Source organism: Asterias amurensis, chromosome 16 (assembly GCF_032118995.1).
Source record: "Asterias amurensis chromosome 16, ASM3211899v1".
In the NCBI taxonomy this organism is placed as follows: domain Eukaryota; kingdom Metazoa; phylum Echinodermata; class Asteroidea; order Forcipulatida; family Asteriidae; genus Asterias; species Asterias amurensis.
In genome coordinates this window covers 11,670,072-11,689,614 of record NC_092663.1, presented here as the reverse complement: position 1 = coordinate 11,689,614, position 19,543 = coordinate 11,670,072, and the positions used below count along the sequence as shown (strand labels likewise).

At 39.3% G+C, this 19,543-nt stretch overlaps 2 protein-coding genes across 2 annotated transcripts; one reads left to right on the top strand and one right to left on the bottom strand.

Moving 5' to 3' along the window:
* The first annotated feature begins 2,629 nt into the window (after window positions 1–2,629).
* Window positions 2,630–6,301, top strand: LOC139949252 (uncharacterized). Its single transcript, XM_071947648.1, has 3 exons — window positions 2,630–3,004; window positions 4,341–4,409; window positions 5,017–6,301. The coding sequence occupies exons 1-3, from the start codon at window positions 2,792–2,794 to the stop codon at window positions 5,068–5,070; spliced, it is 336 nt and encodes a 111-aa protein (XP_071803749.1). The 5' UTR covers window positions 2,630–2,791; the 3' UTR covers window positions 5,071–6,301.
* A 4,471-nt stretch (window positions 6,302–10,772) lies between these two features.
* On the bottom strand, window positions 10,773–19,288 carry LOC139948901 (nuclease EXOG, mitochondrial-like). Its single transcript, XM_071947263.1, has 5 exons — window positions 18,957–19,288; window positions 17,074–17,241; window positions 15,141–15,280; window positions 14,082–14,273; window positions 10,773–11,602 (listed from the first exon to the last, which is right to left on the bottom strand). Exons 1-5 carry the CDS (start codon window positions 19,066–19,068, stop codon window positions 11,126–11,128), a joined length of 1,089 nt encoding a protein of 362 aa, XP_071803364.1. The 5' UTR covers window positions 19,069–19,288; the 3' UTR covers window positions 10,773–11,125.
* Window positions 19,289–19,543: the final 255 nt, after the last annotated feature.

The window sequence follows — 19,543 nt, the reverse complement described above, 5'->3', positions numbered from 1 at the left end:
GAATCTCGTGTCCGTTTCCAGGTTGGGTGACGACCCAACGACACAATGCAAATTATTTTGATCCGGTGTTTGAGTAGTCAGGCTTGGGGATTGTTGCATCGTCTTAAGTACACAGACTTAAGATGAGTTCTGTTTAAGATTACCAATGTATGCATGTATATACTATTGAGACTTCTCGAGGTCACCTGAAAGCCTGTTGCTCGAAAGAAAGCATGGAGGTAGCTACCTCGTAGCTTTAAGTCGGTGTATAATTGGGGAGGGTCAGAAAATGTGGGACAAGCATGGAGGAAGGAAAAGCAGACCATTTGACCCGCAACATGTCAGTGGAGATATTTGACTAGATAAAGACACTGGACACCTGCGGTAATTGTCAAAGCCCTGTCTTCTCACTTGGTGTATCTCAACATATGAATAAAAAAAAAAACTATGAAAGTTGCGAGATATTAATGAAAGAAAAAACACCCTTGTCGCACCATGGTCACACGAAGTTGTGTGCTTTCAGATGCTTGATTTCGAGACATTAGAATCTAATTCTGAGGTCTTCAATTTATGTTCGTGGAAACCTAGTTCTTTCTCGAAAACAACGTTAATTCAGATGCAGCCGTTTCTCACAATGTTTTACATCAACCTCTCCCCATTACTCGTTACCAAGTAAGGTTTTATGCTTACAATTATTTTGAGTAATTACCAATATATACCACTGCATTTAAATAGATAGATAGATTTTATTATCCCTCTTTTGGGAAAATAGAATGGCCGTCACAAAAAAACTGTATTCAGATACGATGCAAACGATGAGTAACGAAAGGATACAATTTTAAGAACGCATAAAATACACACAAGTAAATCCAGTAAGTAAAATCCTAGACCCTAAATAAAACAGCAACAAGAAAAATGTGTAATCTAGGGATCGGAGCCAGCCAACTGGCAGATCATCTCTCCATGATCTCTCCATAGAGTAACCACTAGATAGACGATGTGACATGTGACATCACGTGTTAAAGAAGAGCCACCAAGCATCGACTTCTTGTCGGCAGGATATGTACACAGCCGAATGGAAGAAATCTTAAAATCTTATATTTTATGGAGATTGCACTGTCTAATTCTTATCAACTTTTGATATGATGAAAGGGGGCACATCTCAAAACTTGTCAAGCTTTTACTTGCCATAACTCCTGGATTTATGTGGAAATTATAACACAAAGTGTATTTTTTTCCATATGACCAGTGTAGTATCTTGCCTGCCAGAACGGCAATATGTACAAGGTCACACTTATTGTAAACAAAGGTCCCATGGTCTATATCATGATAGCTGAGGGAACAAATTGCTCTTCCTCCATGCATCGTTTCAGCATTAGAATTCCCTTTCGCGATAATTAAGATTCCACTATGCATGAAGATTGTAAGATGAACACGTCACTGAGTAAACTGTTCTCTTAAAATACAAGTGATGATGACGATGATGATGCAGACAACTTGTCAAACACGAGAGCAGGAGATTGTCTGATGAAGAATTTTTAATTATTGTTAACAGAGACTGCTGCACACGCTGTAAACCCGCAAGAATCAAATCGGGACAAATAAAAAATGTGTATACGCAGGCCAAGGCCTTTGCCGTGGTCCTTGGTGTCCCCCCCCCCCAAAAAAAAAAAAAAAAAAAAAAAAACTGACTTGGTAACGAGCATTGGAGAGCTGTTGATAGTATAAAATATTGTGAGAAACGGCTCACTCTGAGGTAATTTCTCACTCAAATCTTTTATTCCTATCTGAATACGCACAAACTCGTCCAACAAGGGTGTTTTTTTCTATCATCATTTTCTCCCAACTCTGATGACCAATTGACCTCAAATTTTCACAGGTTTGTTATTTTATGCATTATGTAGTGATACACCACCAAGTGAGAACACTGGTCTTTGACAATTACCAATAGTATACCTTCCCTTTAATGACAACACATCACAGACAAACAGGTATGTGTGGTGTGTTGTCATGTAGCCTTCAATGGTCGAAATGGCCATTAACAATATTTTGCATTTAAATCATCACTTTGATTGGTTGGCAATTTCATTTCAAGACATAACATTGACACCAACATAATAATCAAAATAACGGCTAATTCTATTTCCTCACTCTAAAACAAATTTTACAAAATTGATAATTTCGTTCCTAGCTAATTGCATTGAGATGGCGATATTTTTACAGTATGTACCGAGGTATTTATAAACTAAAATGCATCACAATCTATTTTCACATAAATTCCTCTCATACACTTTGATTTCTCAGTAGTACGCATGTGGTGCAGCAATGCTAAAACAAGGCGCATAGTATTGCCTTGATGGCCAGGGCGACCTTCATCTACCATCCACCTTTGTTTCCAGCCAATAAAAGAATCCCAAATTTCATTCATGAACAAAACGTCAGCCAATCAGAGGCCTTGTTGCTTTTCCCATCGCCATAGCAGACTAAAATTTCCAGGATACAGCACCCCGTTGGTCCAACCCCTTTTTTTACCGAGCCCTTCACGCGCGCACCAACTACCAACAAAAGTATAGCCACAGCGCCACCAACAACGTCGCCACTAGCAACCATTCTTAAAATCGATTGCTGGATTTCTAAAGGTTGCATTGAGACGGTTGTTGTGTACGCCTATACACACAGCGACCACCGTACGAGTAATTTAAAACTTACTCCTCTCAGTAAATGCAGACAGTCTCATAAGAAATACGCGTCACAGCAGAAGCAATTTTTTTTTCACCTCTCTTCAAGAAACCAACACCAAGAAACTTTCAAAATGGGCGAATGGGATGCCGGACTTTTCGGATGCTTCGACAACATCGGTCTGTGTTTGATCACCTATGTCGTACCGTGCTACATCGCCGGGAAGTTGGCCGAGCAGAACGGCGAGAGCTGCATGATGTACGGTGTCTTCTCCGTACTTGGGTGCGTCGGTCTCTGGTCAATGACCAAGATTCGTGGAATGACAAGAGCGGCCAAGGGTATTGATGTAAGTATATATTGTTTTCTTTCAAAATCATCATCGTCATCATCCGCTTACTTCCTTAATTCCTCCAGAATCCATGTCCTAAAAGTTTTGTGTGCTTATGATGGGTTTGGTAATTACTGCCATAACTGAATTCGAACTCAAAATGTTCATTCAAAAGCCCAAAGTAATCCAAAAGTCCCCCGATACACACACGACTTGTGGAAGATATTCTGCATCCATGTTAGTCAAATACTTCAGAAAAATATAGAGAGTGTTAAATTGGCAAGGAACATCAGATGCCTAAACTTTTTTTGAAAAACAAATTTTCTTTTTTCAAAACACAGCAGCTGTTAAAATCGAATCCTACTTTATTAACGCGCACTCGGGCGTGGTGCATTATTAGGGGTATTTGTAAGTTTCGCAAACCGCGCACGATTCACAACAATTTTTCGCGCCTAAAGTTTTGTTCACCAGACCGTCCTTCTCGCTTGTGGGTCCTTGCTCTAATAAGTCGCTCCGCATTTATTTTGCGCCTAAACATGATCCCAGTGACCGAAACAATTAACGGCTCGGTTATGACGTTACATCCATGTATTGATTTCATTTTCCCCGTAACCAATGAGTGCAGAATTTTGTCTTTTTCTGAATAGGGCTTTTTCAGGTTTTGTTAGGGAAAAAAACAAAATAATGTGCACAGATTCGAGCACATTGACAGTCTCGTTTTTCTATCTTTCTTGTCGCATGTTGCAAACAAATTCTGCACCCCTTAGAAACCGAACCAGGACCTTGGAGCCCATCAAAATATTTATGACATCAAATACAAAGCGCAGGAAACGAATCGATTTATATCGATTGATTTATTGAATTTCCTCGTCTGTCCTTTAGGCTTCCTCTAGTCTATAAGCCTAATTCACGTCAGCAAATGTACAAAATGCTCTTGGGGTGGCCCCTTGATTTTTGAAGTTAATTATAGGACACAAATAATGTTCAATTCTCTTCAACAGAGTTGTGCCGTTTTTGTTGTTTTTTTTTACTAAGAAAAATCTGTCCTTCGTGATTGGGTTTCAATGCCGCGCATCAAGTTTTTTTAAGTGGCGTTTTGTATAAGTTTTTGTTTTCTTGGGGTTGTTGTTGTTTTATACAGTAAAGTAAATATTTTTTTATTTTTTTATTCATCAACCTTTTCGACTTTTTTTTTTGGGGGGGGGGGGGGGGACACACATATAAAAAGCACTGCAGGTTACATGGTTGTTTCTCCAAAACAAAACATTCTGCTTCGAAGATAATGTCAGAAATTAAATGTGCAACTCTTTTTAATTTTGATTACCTCTTTAACTATTTTGTTTTCCACCCACAGGGAGATTACACAAACGATCTTCTCATGATCTGGTGTTGCACGCTCTGCGCTCTGGTACAAGAAGCACAGGTAAGAATCAAGTGGTTTTCAAACAGCATCACAGACATCTTACACAAATCTTTGAATGTATATTTTAATAAAACTTACTTGGTGAAAAGCACTGTCATCAGTTGTGAAAATCTATAACATGTTGACTTCCTTTTTTAGGAATGTGGTTTTAGAGAAGGGGATTCAATAAAATTCAATAATCTTATGAGATATTTTGCATTCATGAAATGTTTCTGAGATGTGAAAGTGTTTTCCGATTTCCGATTATTCTTTCTACGTGGACATAACGGCTCCAGATTTTTGGCAATAAATCAAAAACGCTATAACATTTCAGAACTAAATTTTCACGGGAGTATAATCTACATTTAAGGACTAACCCAATCGAACAGTTCAAAAAATCAAAGGATACATTGCCTTTACAGCTGAGTTTAATTTAAAGATTATATTCACGCTGGTTTCACTGAAACTCAAAACTAAATAGACATGATTGCATTTGTGCTCAAAAGCATAGCTGATTCGTTATAATGACATTTTCAAAATACAGTTATTCAACTCAATTTGTTTTTGCATTTCGAGCTCACTGAAACTCAAAGTTTACTATTGTTTTCTTTCTTTTTTATATCAACAGCAATGGGGACTCCATCCTAAATCAGCTATGGGCGAATCAATGGCACGGGAATAGATTCTCTCTGCGTCAACTCCCTGCCCCCCCCCTCCCCACAAATCTTCAATCAAAACCGTTACACCTGAGCTACACCCTGTTCGATAGTCTATAACTGCGTCTTGCAAGTTACCATGGAGATTAATTATTTGTGATGGACTTGCTTCTCTTCAAGCAGTTGACTCTCGCGCGTTGGTTATTACCGATAATTACTGAACAAAGGTTTCCATGGTTTTGTGTGGTTTTTTTGGTGGTTATAAACACAGCGCGAATGACGGCAATTGTGCGGCTCAAGGCTGTCGCTGAGAACCTAAACCAGTGGCTTGATTTTTATGAATGACCAAGGGGAAAGAAGAAATTGCTCTCCTGTTTATCCGCAACATTTGCACACCCAAAAATAGACCTTCTTTTATTGCTTTAAAGCATTACAATAATTGCACATCGAAATGTAATTTAGTTTTTTTTAAATAAGTTCATGTTAACTTTTTTAAATTTTCATGTCGTTAAAACGAATTTTGAGCTGGCATTTTGTTGTGCACTAATGAACAAGATGTGGGGCCGATTTCACAAAACACAAATCACTATAGTAACACTGACAACCTATCTAAAGATGGATATTTTTGCTTTTTGAAATCGACCCCAGACCAACTTAACATGTTTACATTTATTTAAACTATAATATGTGGTTACAATTTGATACCTTTCTGAATTTGTCTTTTTAAAAAAGTCCTTTTTAGTTTAAACCTTTAAGAGTTTCTTACGATGTATAAATATTTTCTGCAGGGTATAATGTTTTACAAATGACAAATATATATACATGTATTTCTGAAATGTTGAAAACTTAAGAGCTAATCGCCTTTAAGGTTTGTCCTTGGGTGATTGAGTACTTAAACATACTTTTTTAATGAGTCACCCAACTTTAATTGTTGGTCCCTACATAAATAATTGGAGTCACTCCGGCTCCATTGATTGCGATGACAAATTCAAAAAAAGAAACGAGCTATTTAACGAAAAATTGTATGCTGCCTTGTTGGTGAACTTCTTTTTTACGAGAATAAATTTTCTATTTTCGAGAATTTATTTCTGCTTATTTAGTCACATTCATTAATCACCTGAAAGTGTAAGAATGATATTTTTATAATAGACGAATAACGAACTGTTTAAACCCAATTGATAAGTTGATGTATTCATAGATGTACAGCGTAGATATAGACGTCTGTGTATGGCATTAAATAATAACTGTATATTTTCACCTACTGTGCCGTGATGCTATTTTATATTCAAAATAAAATGCTTGACTTGTTATAGACTCCTTGCATAACGACGTCATAAGTTCGAACAGCACCCTCATTGAGGTCAAAAGAAGACCTATCATCATGGAGGTAGATTTTGCCGTTGTTTGAATTGAATGATGGCGGCCTTTGCGAGGGGTCTATTTCTAGAGCAGATAAAGTAAAATAGAGATTTAATTTTTCTTCTTAAGAGTTGTCATTTGAAGACTGATAAATACCCTCAACGACTTTCCTTGCCTAGAAATCAATCCTTAAGGGAAAATGCAATTGTTCAGTTTGCAGACGTGGGGCACTACTGATGATGAGAAACCTTTGAAAGGGCACCCCGACAGGGGCAACAAAGGCCGTGCCCCACCCCGCCCCCTTTCTTTCTCTATTCTCTTATTGCCACTTGATGGCCAATCGAGTTAAAAAGTTCAAACATTTGTTATTATGCATATGCTGTGCCTTGTGGTACACCAAATGAAACTACTTGTCTTTGACAAAAAAAATTATTTCAGCATTTAGAATGTTCAATTGATTTTTGCGCTCATATAGCAATAAGGCCAAGTAAAAAAAAATACCAGTGGATCGTCCGGATTGTTCAAAAAAGAGGAGGATGAGGGCCTTTTAACTTTTCTCTTTCTTCTCCAAAATGGCTGCTTAGTATTTCAAATCAAACAGGCCACCAGTTCTTCAGTTTGAACACACCGCAAACTTTTGTTATACCTATTTGTTGCGTGAGGACCAGGGTTAACAGGGTCGGATTATAACACTAAAGCCTGCATGACGATCCAGTCCGTTACCTGGATAAATTCACTCTGAATAATTCCCCAGTACACATCCTAACCGCGTTGCAACAAGTAGTTGCGTTTTCTAGAGTTTGTACATGTATATAATACCGTAAAGTTTTAAGTCCTTTCTGTATGGTATAAGAAGGGAGCAATTTACCAGCTTGCCCCTGCCAAGGTTCTTGTGTTATTTCCAACCTGCATTTGCTCGAGTCTCCTTCACTCCGCCTGTATTGATCGCGTATTGTCACAGGGACTATAGTGTTTTGTGGTCTGATGAGCAATTAGCCAATGACCGGGAACAGTCACCTCTTTAGATGATCTGGGGAGAGAACCACTGCATTTTTTCCGTTCATACGAAAGTACGATAGCTTTTTAACCAACATGTTTTGCGATTTTTCGCATCCAACGATACAAAAGCAAAATCCACTCGTGTGAAAGCTATGAAATAACAAAGGATGCTGAATAAAATAACAAAATACCACAGCAAATAATGTTTCAACAAACTCTGCTCAGGTCGAACTTCATGTTTAAACCCCGGGTCTTTTTGATTGGTAAGCAGTTTGCATATAAATCTTCCTCGATGGCATAAGCTTGTTCTTTCTTCTCAGAAATATATAAGGGAGGTATTTCAAGATATTGACAAGAGGTGTGTGCATGTTCATGTACATGTACACATCCCTTGTCATGCATCGCTGCAGTTGCACAATCAGAGCGAGCAATAATGGGTGCGTTCGTTTAGCTTCCCTGGGTCGACCCCGGTGTGTGAGTGGGGTTTTTTTCCAGGACGAACGTGTGCAGATAATTACCCACGTTCGTCCTGTGGGGAAAAAAACCGCCACACACCGGGGTCGACCCAGGGAAGCTAAACGAACGCACCCAATACGGGGAAGGACCCCCACTCCTATAAACCCTAGCTTGCTTCTTCGCTGGCCCCCGTCCAAAATTAGATAAAAGAAATTAACAGATGAATGGCTCGATGTCCCCCTAAACTATGTATCTATGTCCCAAACTGCCACCCCCCCCCCCCCAATGAACATGTCTGGTCGCGGTACTGCATTGCTATACATGTCCACAGTACATAATGACCAGCAATGCTGCATAATATTACATTGTATACGGTGAAACCAACTGTATAATGAGAAGTATCGATCGCCAGTGTTTTGTTGATAACCAACTGTCAAGTTGCCACGGTAACCGCTTCCTCTTAAACAACAGCGAGGGTAAATGCATGCAGACAAGTTACCAGTAATCAACATGGGATTTCAGAAATGTTATTATTTACAAGTTCTCCCGTAATCTAACAATTATTAAAGATTGAGACTTGTTCAAGTTACATTATTAAAACGCATACATAATTGACCTTACCTTGTCTCGCTCCATTAACAAACGTAAATAAAGAACAGCATAAATTAAAATATATATATATATATATACATTTACCACTTTTATGGTCCAGTAACCCATCCTTTCATTCTTAACATCCTTTGTCCTCGCCACTTCACTCCTATTGGTTCATAGCCACCAATATTGTCTCTGAAATAGAAACTTTGATTGGCTGTTATTTCCCCGCTTCTTTCTGGATCCTTTCCTTAATCCCTTTCCCCCTCTCTTTTTCTATAAATGGATATGTATTTGTTTGTACTTGTTTTATGCCTCTGAAGAAGGTCCGGATTGGATCGAAAGCTAAGGCCATCTACCCTATTCATTATATATATATATATATACACACATATAAACCTCATGAAGCAAGCAATAACGTGATATGATTTATTTTTTTTTTTTTAATGAGCGGCTACTTGTATTACCGGTACTTTATTTGACTTTCTTAACACAACTTTTCAGAGAATGTATAACTTTAAAGGTCAGCTTTGGTAACCTTGTAGTACCATTTTGTAAACTCCATTTTATGGTTGCTACGCAAAACACGAAACTGCGACATATCAGGTCTTTATAAAAGCACAACATTCAAAACCGTAAGTTTAGAAATCCTTAAACTCAAATGAAAACAATCTTTCAAAACATCCTTAATAATTGTTCACATTTTCGTCTCCTGTTTTATAAACCTTGCAAAAAATAGTCCAAAAGAACTATCCCAGCCGAGCCTATCACAGAGATTTCAGCATCCCCACATTTTTTATTTAGTTTTATACCAAAGATATTTTTGTGGTTGATAAGCAGTTTTCAACATTTCTTTTTTTTCTTTTTGGGGTAGGCCTATTCATGAATTTGTCTTTTTTTTTCTCCTTTGTTTTTTTGTTGCTGTTGTCTTTCTTCATCAATTCTTATGCCGCTTGAATAGTGCACAATTATTGCACACAGCCGAAAAATGACCTCAGTGCTACTGGGTCGCTCCATGTAGCATCGAGAAAGGTCCTTTCTCAATGGGTGCGTTCGTTTAGCTCCCCTGGGTGGACCCCGGTGTGTGGCGGTTTGTTTTCCCAGGACGAACGTGGGTAATTATCTGCGCATTCTCGTTCTGGAAAAAAAAACTGCCACACACCGGGGTCGACCCAGGGAAGCTAAACGAACTTACCCTATGGTTATACGTATAGCAAGCCCGAATCCAACCTATACCATGCAAGCAGCCAGCCAAACTGGACTGTCCTTGGTATCCAACAATAGTCCGCTAAATACACCGCGACGATGTCCACTATGCCGCCGTAATTGTATCGATCTTTTAGGCATGGTGATAAGATGGATACTTAATCATCCATTGTCCTGTGATTATACGCAAAATTGTTAGCCATTTTCTAAGAAACGATTTTTATAATTACAAGTTGGAATTTCATTTTTTTCCCCTTTTTTTCCACGGAGGAAATTATTTATTCAAAATTACAACTCATCACTTTACAAGCAAACTAAATATAACGTTTTGACCGACATGACACTTTCTTCTTTAAGAGGGCGAGGTCTTTTGCAAAGGGCACTTCAATTGACTCTAATCCTAAAGTCTGTGGGAGAATGCATGACCTCTGTTTAATGCCAGGACCGTACATAATTTAGACAGAAACTTGTTTACAGTGCACCGGTTGCAGAAATGAAAGCTATAGTCGGCTGGTAATCTGTTTCTTGTTAGCAAGATTGTTCTGTGCTTAGTGCCAAGCAACTTCTTTTTGCTCCGTCAGGGTTTCCACTCAATGCGGAATGCCCATATAGTTACAGTTTCATAATTCATGCAAGAGAATCACAAATAATATTTATAATACAATTTATAATTGCTTCAGATGTGGCAGTTACAATAAGTCAAGGTGTTGGAAGATGTGCACACAAATACATATTCAAAATGTCATGGGTGACCGCGACATAAGAGCCAAGAACTATTCTCAAAAGGGTCGTTATAAAAATATAAAAAAGATTAGGCATAATAACCAAATGCTAGGAGCCCATCCCAAAGTTTGGCACAACGGTGGGTAAAATTCAGGAATAGGTATTTATGCTTGAAAAGGGTCCCCCATACCCCATGATACAACAGAGTTAGCAGCTCAAATTATCATGACCATACCACAAGAGGGCGCTGTATCCATAACTCTGTCATCTTGTTCATTGATGGGGGGTGCTTCAGCTCTTCAGCAATAATTTTGCTCGATATGTGTGCATGGTGGTACCCCCTCCCCCCCCCCCCCCACACCCCGCATCTCCCCTATTGTGTCTTTACACCACATGTGCTCAGAATCTCAGGAATTTTTTTTAGAGGATTTAGGCCTCTGTAGTATGAGATGGAAAAAAGTGTGTATACTGTACGGGAACATTGGGGGACTCGGAGGGGTGCCCTTTTGGCAGGAGATTCTGTCCCCCATATGGCAAACTGTGTACAAGCTTCCTCTGTTAGTGCCTCCTGTTTTAATCCTCCTCCTTCAGCCAATGTTAATTTCCCATATGGGGGACAAAATAGTTCAGCGGACAGAATTCCCTGGGACACCCTTTGTCCCCATGGAGGGCATGGTATACCACTAAAAATAGCAGTGCTAAATATACCCTGTATAAAGACTAGGGAAGAAATCCTGAGTTTGATCACAGCTCTGAATGTGCTTCTTTTTGTTTATCCTTCTCCTCTATTTCAGTCCGTTTCCTCTTGTACGCTTCTTTAAGATACTCGTCAGGCTTCAGTTTCCTCTTTTCCAGCTCCTTCCAGCTCTCCTCCAGCCTGTGTATCGTCGTCGCATTCTCAAGACGCCGTCCGATAAAATAAAGCTCCATCTTCTCCTGGGACATCAAGTTGCACGAGTCAACGTCGCAGAGATTCTGAAATTTGGCGTCGGATCCGAGTTCTGAAAAGAACCCGAGTCCTGAAGACTCGCTGAGGTTTTTGACGGGAACTTGGAAATCTTGAAGGCGGCGATTGGAGTGGATTGGTTTGTTTGGGACGATGAAAGCACCAACAGCTAGAGTCTCTGCGTTTTCTTGATTGTTATTCTCATCTGGTGGGACAGCGATGGTGATTAGTTTGTACAGATGGGTTGGCACAGCTACGTTGTTTTTCCCAATAACCTAAAAAAAATAAAGAGTACGCGCAAATACACCAATTAACAACACTATATAGACCATGTGACCTTTATTTACAATAAGTGTGGCCTTGTACATTCTTTGGGTATCTGGCAGGCAAGATATTGCACTGGTCTATATGGGAAAGTTTACATTTTGTGTCATAAGTTCCACATAAATCCAAGAGTTATGAAAGTAAAAGCTGGACAAGTTCTGAGATGGACAAGTTTTGCCAACTTTCATCATATCAAAAGTTGGTTAGACAGTGCAATCTCCATTTCATCTTAATTCTATGACATCCTTTCTCCCAAGAACACTGAAATTATGGAAAAATCTTCAACAATCCCTCATAGATTCCAAATCTCATAAAATCTTCAAAAGCAATCACAGTCACAACTTTAACAACAACAACAACAACAGAGAAACAAATTAGACAACGCTCTCCTGACCTCCTTGTCAAGTTCCCCAGCGGAAACTTCTGGAGGATAACCACCAAGTACAAAAGTGGGACATCAAATAGCCAGCTCGCCTTTTAGAGGAAAAATTATTTGATTTGGAGAGTAAGACACACCACAGTCATGCGTATCAACGGTTGAGATTAATAAGGCCAGGGCCAAATTTCATAGAGCTGCTAAGCACAAAAATTTGCTAAGCGTGAAATTTCTTTCTTGATAAAAACAGGATTACCAACCAAATTTCCACGTGATTTTCGGGATAAGCAAACAACAGCTGAATACCAGTAACAAGCAATATGCACAAAAAGGAAATTTGGTTGGTAATCCTGTTTTTATCAAGGAAGAAATTTCATGCTAAGCAAATGTTTGTGCTGAGCAGCTCTATGAAATTGGGCCGATGTCACACAGGGCAACTTTTCCCACCAACTTTGAGGCAACCAACTGCACTGCTTGCACAAGGAAGACCTCGACAGCACAGGCGAAATGTCTTTATCCCCAGGAAAATTATGAAAAACAGATGTGTGAATGAGTTTTCTGCCTTGTGTGACATGGCCTTTAAGTTGGTAGGATGGGGAGTGATCAAATTCTTAAAGGCCCTGGACACTATTGGTATTTGTCAAAGACCAGTCCTCTCACTTGGTGTATCTCAACATATGCATAAAATAGCAAACCTGTGAAAATTTGAGCTAAATTGGTCGTCGAAGTTGCGAGATAATAATGAAAGAAAAAACACCCTTGTCATACGAAGTTGTGTGCGTTTATGGATGGTTGATTTCGAGACCTCAAATTCTAAATCTGAGGTCTCGAAATCAAATTCTTGGAAAATTACTTCTTTCTCGAAAACTACGTCACTTCAGAGGGAGCCGTTTCTCACAATGTTTTATACTATCATCCTATCCCCATTGCTCGTTACCAAGAAAGGTTTTGTGCTAAGAATTATTTTGAGTAATTACCAATAGTGTCCACTGCCCTTAAAAATCATTTGTCAAAGAAACTTTTGGATTGGAAGAAGAACTTTTAAAAAAGATAAAAAACATACGTGAGTTGGCAAACCACCTTTGAGGCGAGGTTGAAGCCAACCATACTCTAAATAAGTTTGGTGGGCTCTCAAAAAACCAGACGTGAGTTGGCAAACCACCTTTGAGGCGAGGTTGAAGCCAACCATACTCTAAATAAGTTTGGTGGGCTCTCAAAAAACCAGACGTGAGTTGGCAAACCACCTTTGAGGCGAGGTTGAAGCCAACCATACTCTAAATACATTTGGTGGGCTCTTAAAAAACAGACGTGAGTTGGCAAACCACCTTTGAGGCGAGGTTGAACCAACCATACTCTAAATACATTTGGTGGGCTCTTAAAAAACAGACGTGAGTTGGCAAACCACCTTTGAGGCGAGGTTGAAGCCAACCATACTCTAAATAAATTTGGTGGGCTCTTAGTTATATGAGCCTTTTTGAGATATGATGGCCACTGTTGGAGTGCTCCATTTGGTTTGGGGTGCATACATACAAATTTACCCCAAACCTAATAGTGTCAACATAGTACTAGTAGTATGTCAACCATTATCTAAAACTGGCTTTTGACACATGTCCTAGTTTTTGAAAAAATAAGTTAAAGGGGCATATTGCCTTTGTAATGGGCACTTTAACAAGTTTTACTATGAAATGAATATGGTTGGAAAGATGTTTTAAAAGTAGAGCATAGTTATAAGAAAAATATATCTTGAAATTGTGTGGTGTTCCTTTTACTTTGTGAACTGTAATTTGGTCCCCCAATTTTGTTTAGACTCAACAAAATGGCGGACAGTCATGTGTTAGCTCTCTTAGTAAAAAGAAAAAACCTCACAATTTTGAGTCATATGAGTATGAATCATTATATTCTTACTTGTTTTAACAAGTATTGAAATGAACAAGGTTTGAAAGGTGTTTAAAAACACCTTTCAAACCTTGTTCATTTCATAACAGGTACTTTAACAGCCAAAAGTGCCAAATCCAAAGGCAATGTGTCCCTTTAAACGATTTTCATGATCTTACCTGGTATTTGACATATTTCTTTCCATCCTCCTCAATGTTTGGCAAGATGAGAGGACCAGAAAGGACCCAGACATCCTTGTACGTCTTGGTGAGATCTCGGCAGTAGATCTCAAGACGGTTCCAGAAGTCCCTGTTATTGTCCAAGTCTTGAGGCACAATGTTGGACAAGTAGAAAGATTCATCCATGGCGGCCTGTGTGAGTGAGACAAGACTCAAGGGCTTAGAGCTCAAATGTTTGTTTACAAAACAACAAAAATGAGTCCTAATTTTCTTTTCACCCTACTCTATTCCCTAGGGACAACCCCAGGGAATAACGGCCTGCCTTGTCACACCAAATCAGCAACTAATGGGCAAACGCCAGGGAATAGCCACCCCTGCCCTGGAGGAGGGGTACATTCGGTAAAACTCGGGGGGGGGGGGGGGGGGTAATCTTGAAACAAGCAAACAGAACCCTGGGAAATAGGGACGTGGGTGAGAACAATGTGAAAGTGCGTCGGCCGTCAGGGTAACCATGGGGTAAAACTACCAGGGGTCAATTTCACAAAGAACTAAGGACTTGTCCTAGGAGATACAAACAAGGCTAGTCCTAAGATAGGCAAGTAAGTCATCATAAGGCAAGATAAGACTAGTCAACTCTTTGTGAAATCCGCCCAAGGGCCTCCCCAGGGGTGTATTTCAAAGGGGTAACAGATAGTGTGAAAAGGTTGGTCCTATTAGATAGGCGAGTAACTCGTCCTAAGTCGAGATTAGACTACATTCCAGCCACAAATGCTTGGGCCACCCATTAAAATATTAAACCATTCCCTGTTCACATGGTACACTTCCCACTTACAATAATCATTCTCTCCCCCGTCCCCCTACTCAATGTTGACTGTAACGCAGAAGAGCGTGCAATCAGAATCAGCATTGAAAGGGGGCAGGGTGGCCCAACGAGATATGACCGGGATTGTAGTCTCAACTCTTTGTGAATTCCACCCCAGGGCCTCCCCAGGGCTGTATTCCATAGGGGTTAAAAGGATACAGTGAGAAAAGGGCTTATGACATTTTTGATCTGCTTACCTGGCTGTGCTTGTTATCGCCAGCTGGTGCCATATGTCCTCTAGACCAGCCACTTCTTAAGTAATCACTGTTGTGCGATGAAAACATTGAGTTAATGTTTGGGTCCATTTTGAAGTTACTGTGCTTACGATTAGCTGGTCCTGAAAACAAAAAATGCATACAAAGTTTTAGAATGCAAAACTTTTTATTAAAACTATTCAATCACTCATAAATGGTGTTACTCACACTTTCACTAAATACCTTTAAATTCTAAACCAGTGTACAAGAACTAATTATTGGGGAGCTCTAAACAAAATGAAATTTTACCTAAAAATAAATACTTTAATAATAAAATTATCAAACATAATATTTGATTAGTGTTAGGGCCTACTTGTTTTCTGTACTGACCTATGAAAATATCTGTTATATAATATGTTTTTATATGTCCTATGAAAATATCTGTTGTTTTCATGTCCTACTCTAGCCGATCAGGTTGCACACCTCCGTTGCATACAACACGACAGTGGCACTGACTGACGTCCTACCAGGGCTAGTCCTACCCCTACCCCCACACAGAAACCCTTGCAAACTTTTTTTAAACACTTATCTAAGACTTCATTATCTAAGTAAGTATCCTTTAGAAAAAAACAGTAATTTCCAACTGACTAGTGAAACCCATAATATATTTAATTAGGCTAAATCAGCCATCAAAGCTTTTGTAATTGACATAGCTAAAGCTAAGCTACCCTTTGATGAGAAAATACAATGAGAAAAGTCTACAACTTGCTCTTTTTTGAAATTTATCTTAAATTGGAAGATGATTTCCAAACTTCTTTGACTCACCCGTCAGTCTGTCATCATCAGCGTCTGTCTTCATTATTCCCATGAATCAAGATCTTGACAAAAGACGCTCTTTCAATTAACTTTGCCAGCTACAATGCATGCACTCTTTAAGAAACCGAGTGGCCGATACCGAATGGATTAACTCTAACACGTTATTTTTTACAAAGAAGTGAAAACCTAAGAGTGGCCGATAACGAATAGATGAACCCTAACATTTAACTTTTTTTAAGCAGAAACTCTCTTGAGTGTTGCTTACTCTACAATTGCACAAACTGAAGACTTTACTAGTGTCTTTTCCCCGAAACCTACAAATAGGGTTAGACACCATATGCTCCAACACACCTATGTTTCGACACCCCCCTACGTTCTGACACACGGCACTCCTAGTGTGTTTTCCTATTTCTAACCCTAACCCTAACCTAGCGTGTAAATCACGAGTGGGTTGTCAGAACATAGGGTGTCGGAATATATTAAGCAGGCACCACAAAAAGCTATAATAACAGTAAACAACTCAAAATACAAATATGTTCACAAAAAAGCTATAATAACAGTAACAATTCAACATACAATAGGTTCAACAAACAAGTCTAAATTTCAAGCAACATTATATAAGAAAACTTGAAGCTGGGAAGTCAGGTTGGCACAGTGGTGTCTTGCCTCGCCTTCCACTTCTGGGGACCCCGGTTCAAATCCTACCGGGGGGGGGGGGGGCACTATGTGGATTGGGTTTTTCAGTCCCTACTTGACTTTGTGGGTTTTCCCTAGAACAATTCTCTGGGGTTTTCCTCCCACTTCTAAAACTGAAATTTCTTCAAGTTGTCTTCTCACCTTGTCTAGATGCTAAAAAGGCTTTGACAAGAATTATCATAGATGTATATGTAGATTACACACTGTAAACATATTGTGTTCACCCAATTCACCTGACATCATCATCATCAGATTAATCTTGGATGCGCCATTTTGGTGGTCAATGTCACTGTGAGTTATTCAGTGAAGTGCACATACAGCGTTTACACGTAAACCTATTGCCCACCAACATGGTGAGCGTGGCACAGACATCGCGAGCGACGTGCATGCAAGGGGTGAATAGAGAAAATGAGAATCTCTTTACCTTTCAGCTCGTTTTGTGTGAGATGCTCAGCAACCCAAAGTGGGATCTTCTTCGCCTGGTCGTATGATAAGGCATGGTTGCTATAGTAGCGAACATCAGGGCCTTTTTCAGGCACTCCATACTTCAAAAGGTCCTTGAGTTTGACGTCTTTGAGCTTCTGTGGTGCCCCTGATTAGAAAAAGAAGAAAGGTTATCATTTCAATGACATGTCAAACCCGCTTTTGACAAAGATTTCTTTACAATTTTTAGCATCTTAAAGCCATTATACACTTTCGGTAAACAGTGTTGTCCAAGTCCCACACTTCGTGTGAAAATTTAGGCTTAATCAGTCATTGGAGTCGGGAGAAAATACGGGAAAACCCACCCTTGTTTCCGCAAGTTTCGCCATGTCATGACATGTGTTTAAAATAAATCCGTAATTCTCGCTATCGAGAATTGCTATTGTTTTAATGTTTTCTCAAAAAGTAAAGCATTTCATGGAATAATATTTCAAGAGAAGTCTTTCACCATGACCTTCTGTAAACCCTGTAAATTATTTGTAAATCTGTGAACTGTTTTTGTTTCTGTACCGAAAGTGTATAATGGCTTTAATTGCCCATTTCAGAATTTTCTATCGAAAGACGCAGGTGGGGTGGGGGAGGAGGCACAATTGAGCAACCAAAGCAAGGTAACACACATTGTCACATTGTTTACAATCACAGCTGGCATACAACAATGGAGGAAGAATTGATACAACACAGCAGTCTCAAGGGACATGTGGACAAATTCCAAAAGAAAGTTGGGGGCTTTACAAGCTTATCTAAGCTGTCTGCCCCAGTAACCAGAACCACCGTCTCCTCCCTTGATGTGTGATGATGTCGACGATTCAAGTAAGTTCAAGTAAGTCTCAGATTCAACCTTGCAGGGGGTTTAAGAGAGAGCAGTTACCGCCTAACATTTGTAACAAGGTGCACATGGGCTAACACTTTAAGTTATGTAACAGTGCATTGGAAGAACCAAACGATGACCCTACCTTTGCCTTTTTGGGCACACTATATTTTAAGTTAAAGTCTAAGTAACTGACCTTGGGCTCTGTTCTGTAACAATTTTACATTTGCCTCCACATACGATGACCCTACTTAGTACTTTTGCCTCTATTTTGGGTACACTATATTTTAAGTTAGTCCCAGTAGCTGACCTGGGGCTCTGTACTGTAACAATTTTACATTTGCCTTCTTGTACTATAGTAAGTACGAAGATGCAATGTCAACATTTTAAAAAATGAGGGGAGGTGATGGGTTACATGGGTTTTTAAGCATAGTTTTTTATGTTTTTACTTTTTAGGCATACTTTTAAGAAGGAAATTTACAAACAAAATACACAAAAAACACATGTCATTTTAATGTTCTTTACCAATTATTCATGGTTTTGTATTGTGTTTTTTGTATAGTTTTGCAGAATAAAAATCAAATCCTCTCCGTCCGTGGACTGGAAGCATGGACTGGAAGCATGGACTGGAGGATTTGTTTGTGTTTTTTATTTTATTTTGAAGAATAAATTAATTCAAAATCAAATCCATGGTTGAAGTTGAAGTAAAGTAAAGTGGGCCTGGGCCTAATTTATGGCCTCGCACTGACTGACGTCCTACCAGGGCTAATTTATGGCCATGCCAATCTGCCCGTGGGCCTTGTGTGTATGGTGACAGCATGGAGGAATAAGTGCGAATTATCATGACTTTGTCTGGCTCTCACTCTGTGCATGGATATGGACTCAGAGGAATTAGAAGAATTCTGTGTGTGTGTGTGATTTGTGACTGTTCGAGTCAGTCAGCTAAACGAGTTTGACAAACTCTGCAATTTAGTCGTCAATTCATAAAGACAAAAAATAACAATAAGGTCCCTTACCTTCTTTCTTATACTCAGGCTCAGGTTTAACAACATAAGCAAAAATACTGTACAATGCAAAAGATGTCGCTGCACCAGTGGCGAAACCTCCACTGAATAATCTTGCCGCCATTTTGAAGCGGTTCGTTCGGAATTTTGGGTTGTGAACTTGTCACTTGTTGTGTCTCCTCAGCCGCCCAGCGGCTTGCACAGTGAGTGAACTTCTCTCTCCAAACTGTTTGATGACAAAACCGATGACAATGCATCCAGAGACAACTTAAACTTCTATTTATCTTTAGTCTTTTATCGCCAATTGTTGGAAATTGTCAAACCTGTTTTCACGTGCTAGCTAGTTGTTGCAGACGACAGCATAGCATGCCTCTCTGTTTTTTGTCAACTGGGAATTCTGGGTAGGGCATTGACAACTATTGATCACATGAGGGCGCTAACCATTAACAAGCTACAAGGGCCCAATTTCATATTCATAGAGCTGCTAAGAAAAAGAGAAAAAAATTGCTTAGCATGAAATGTTGTCCTCTATAAAAAAGGATTAGCAACCAAATTTCCATTTGTTGCATATTGCTTGTTACTGGTATTCAGCTGTTGTT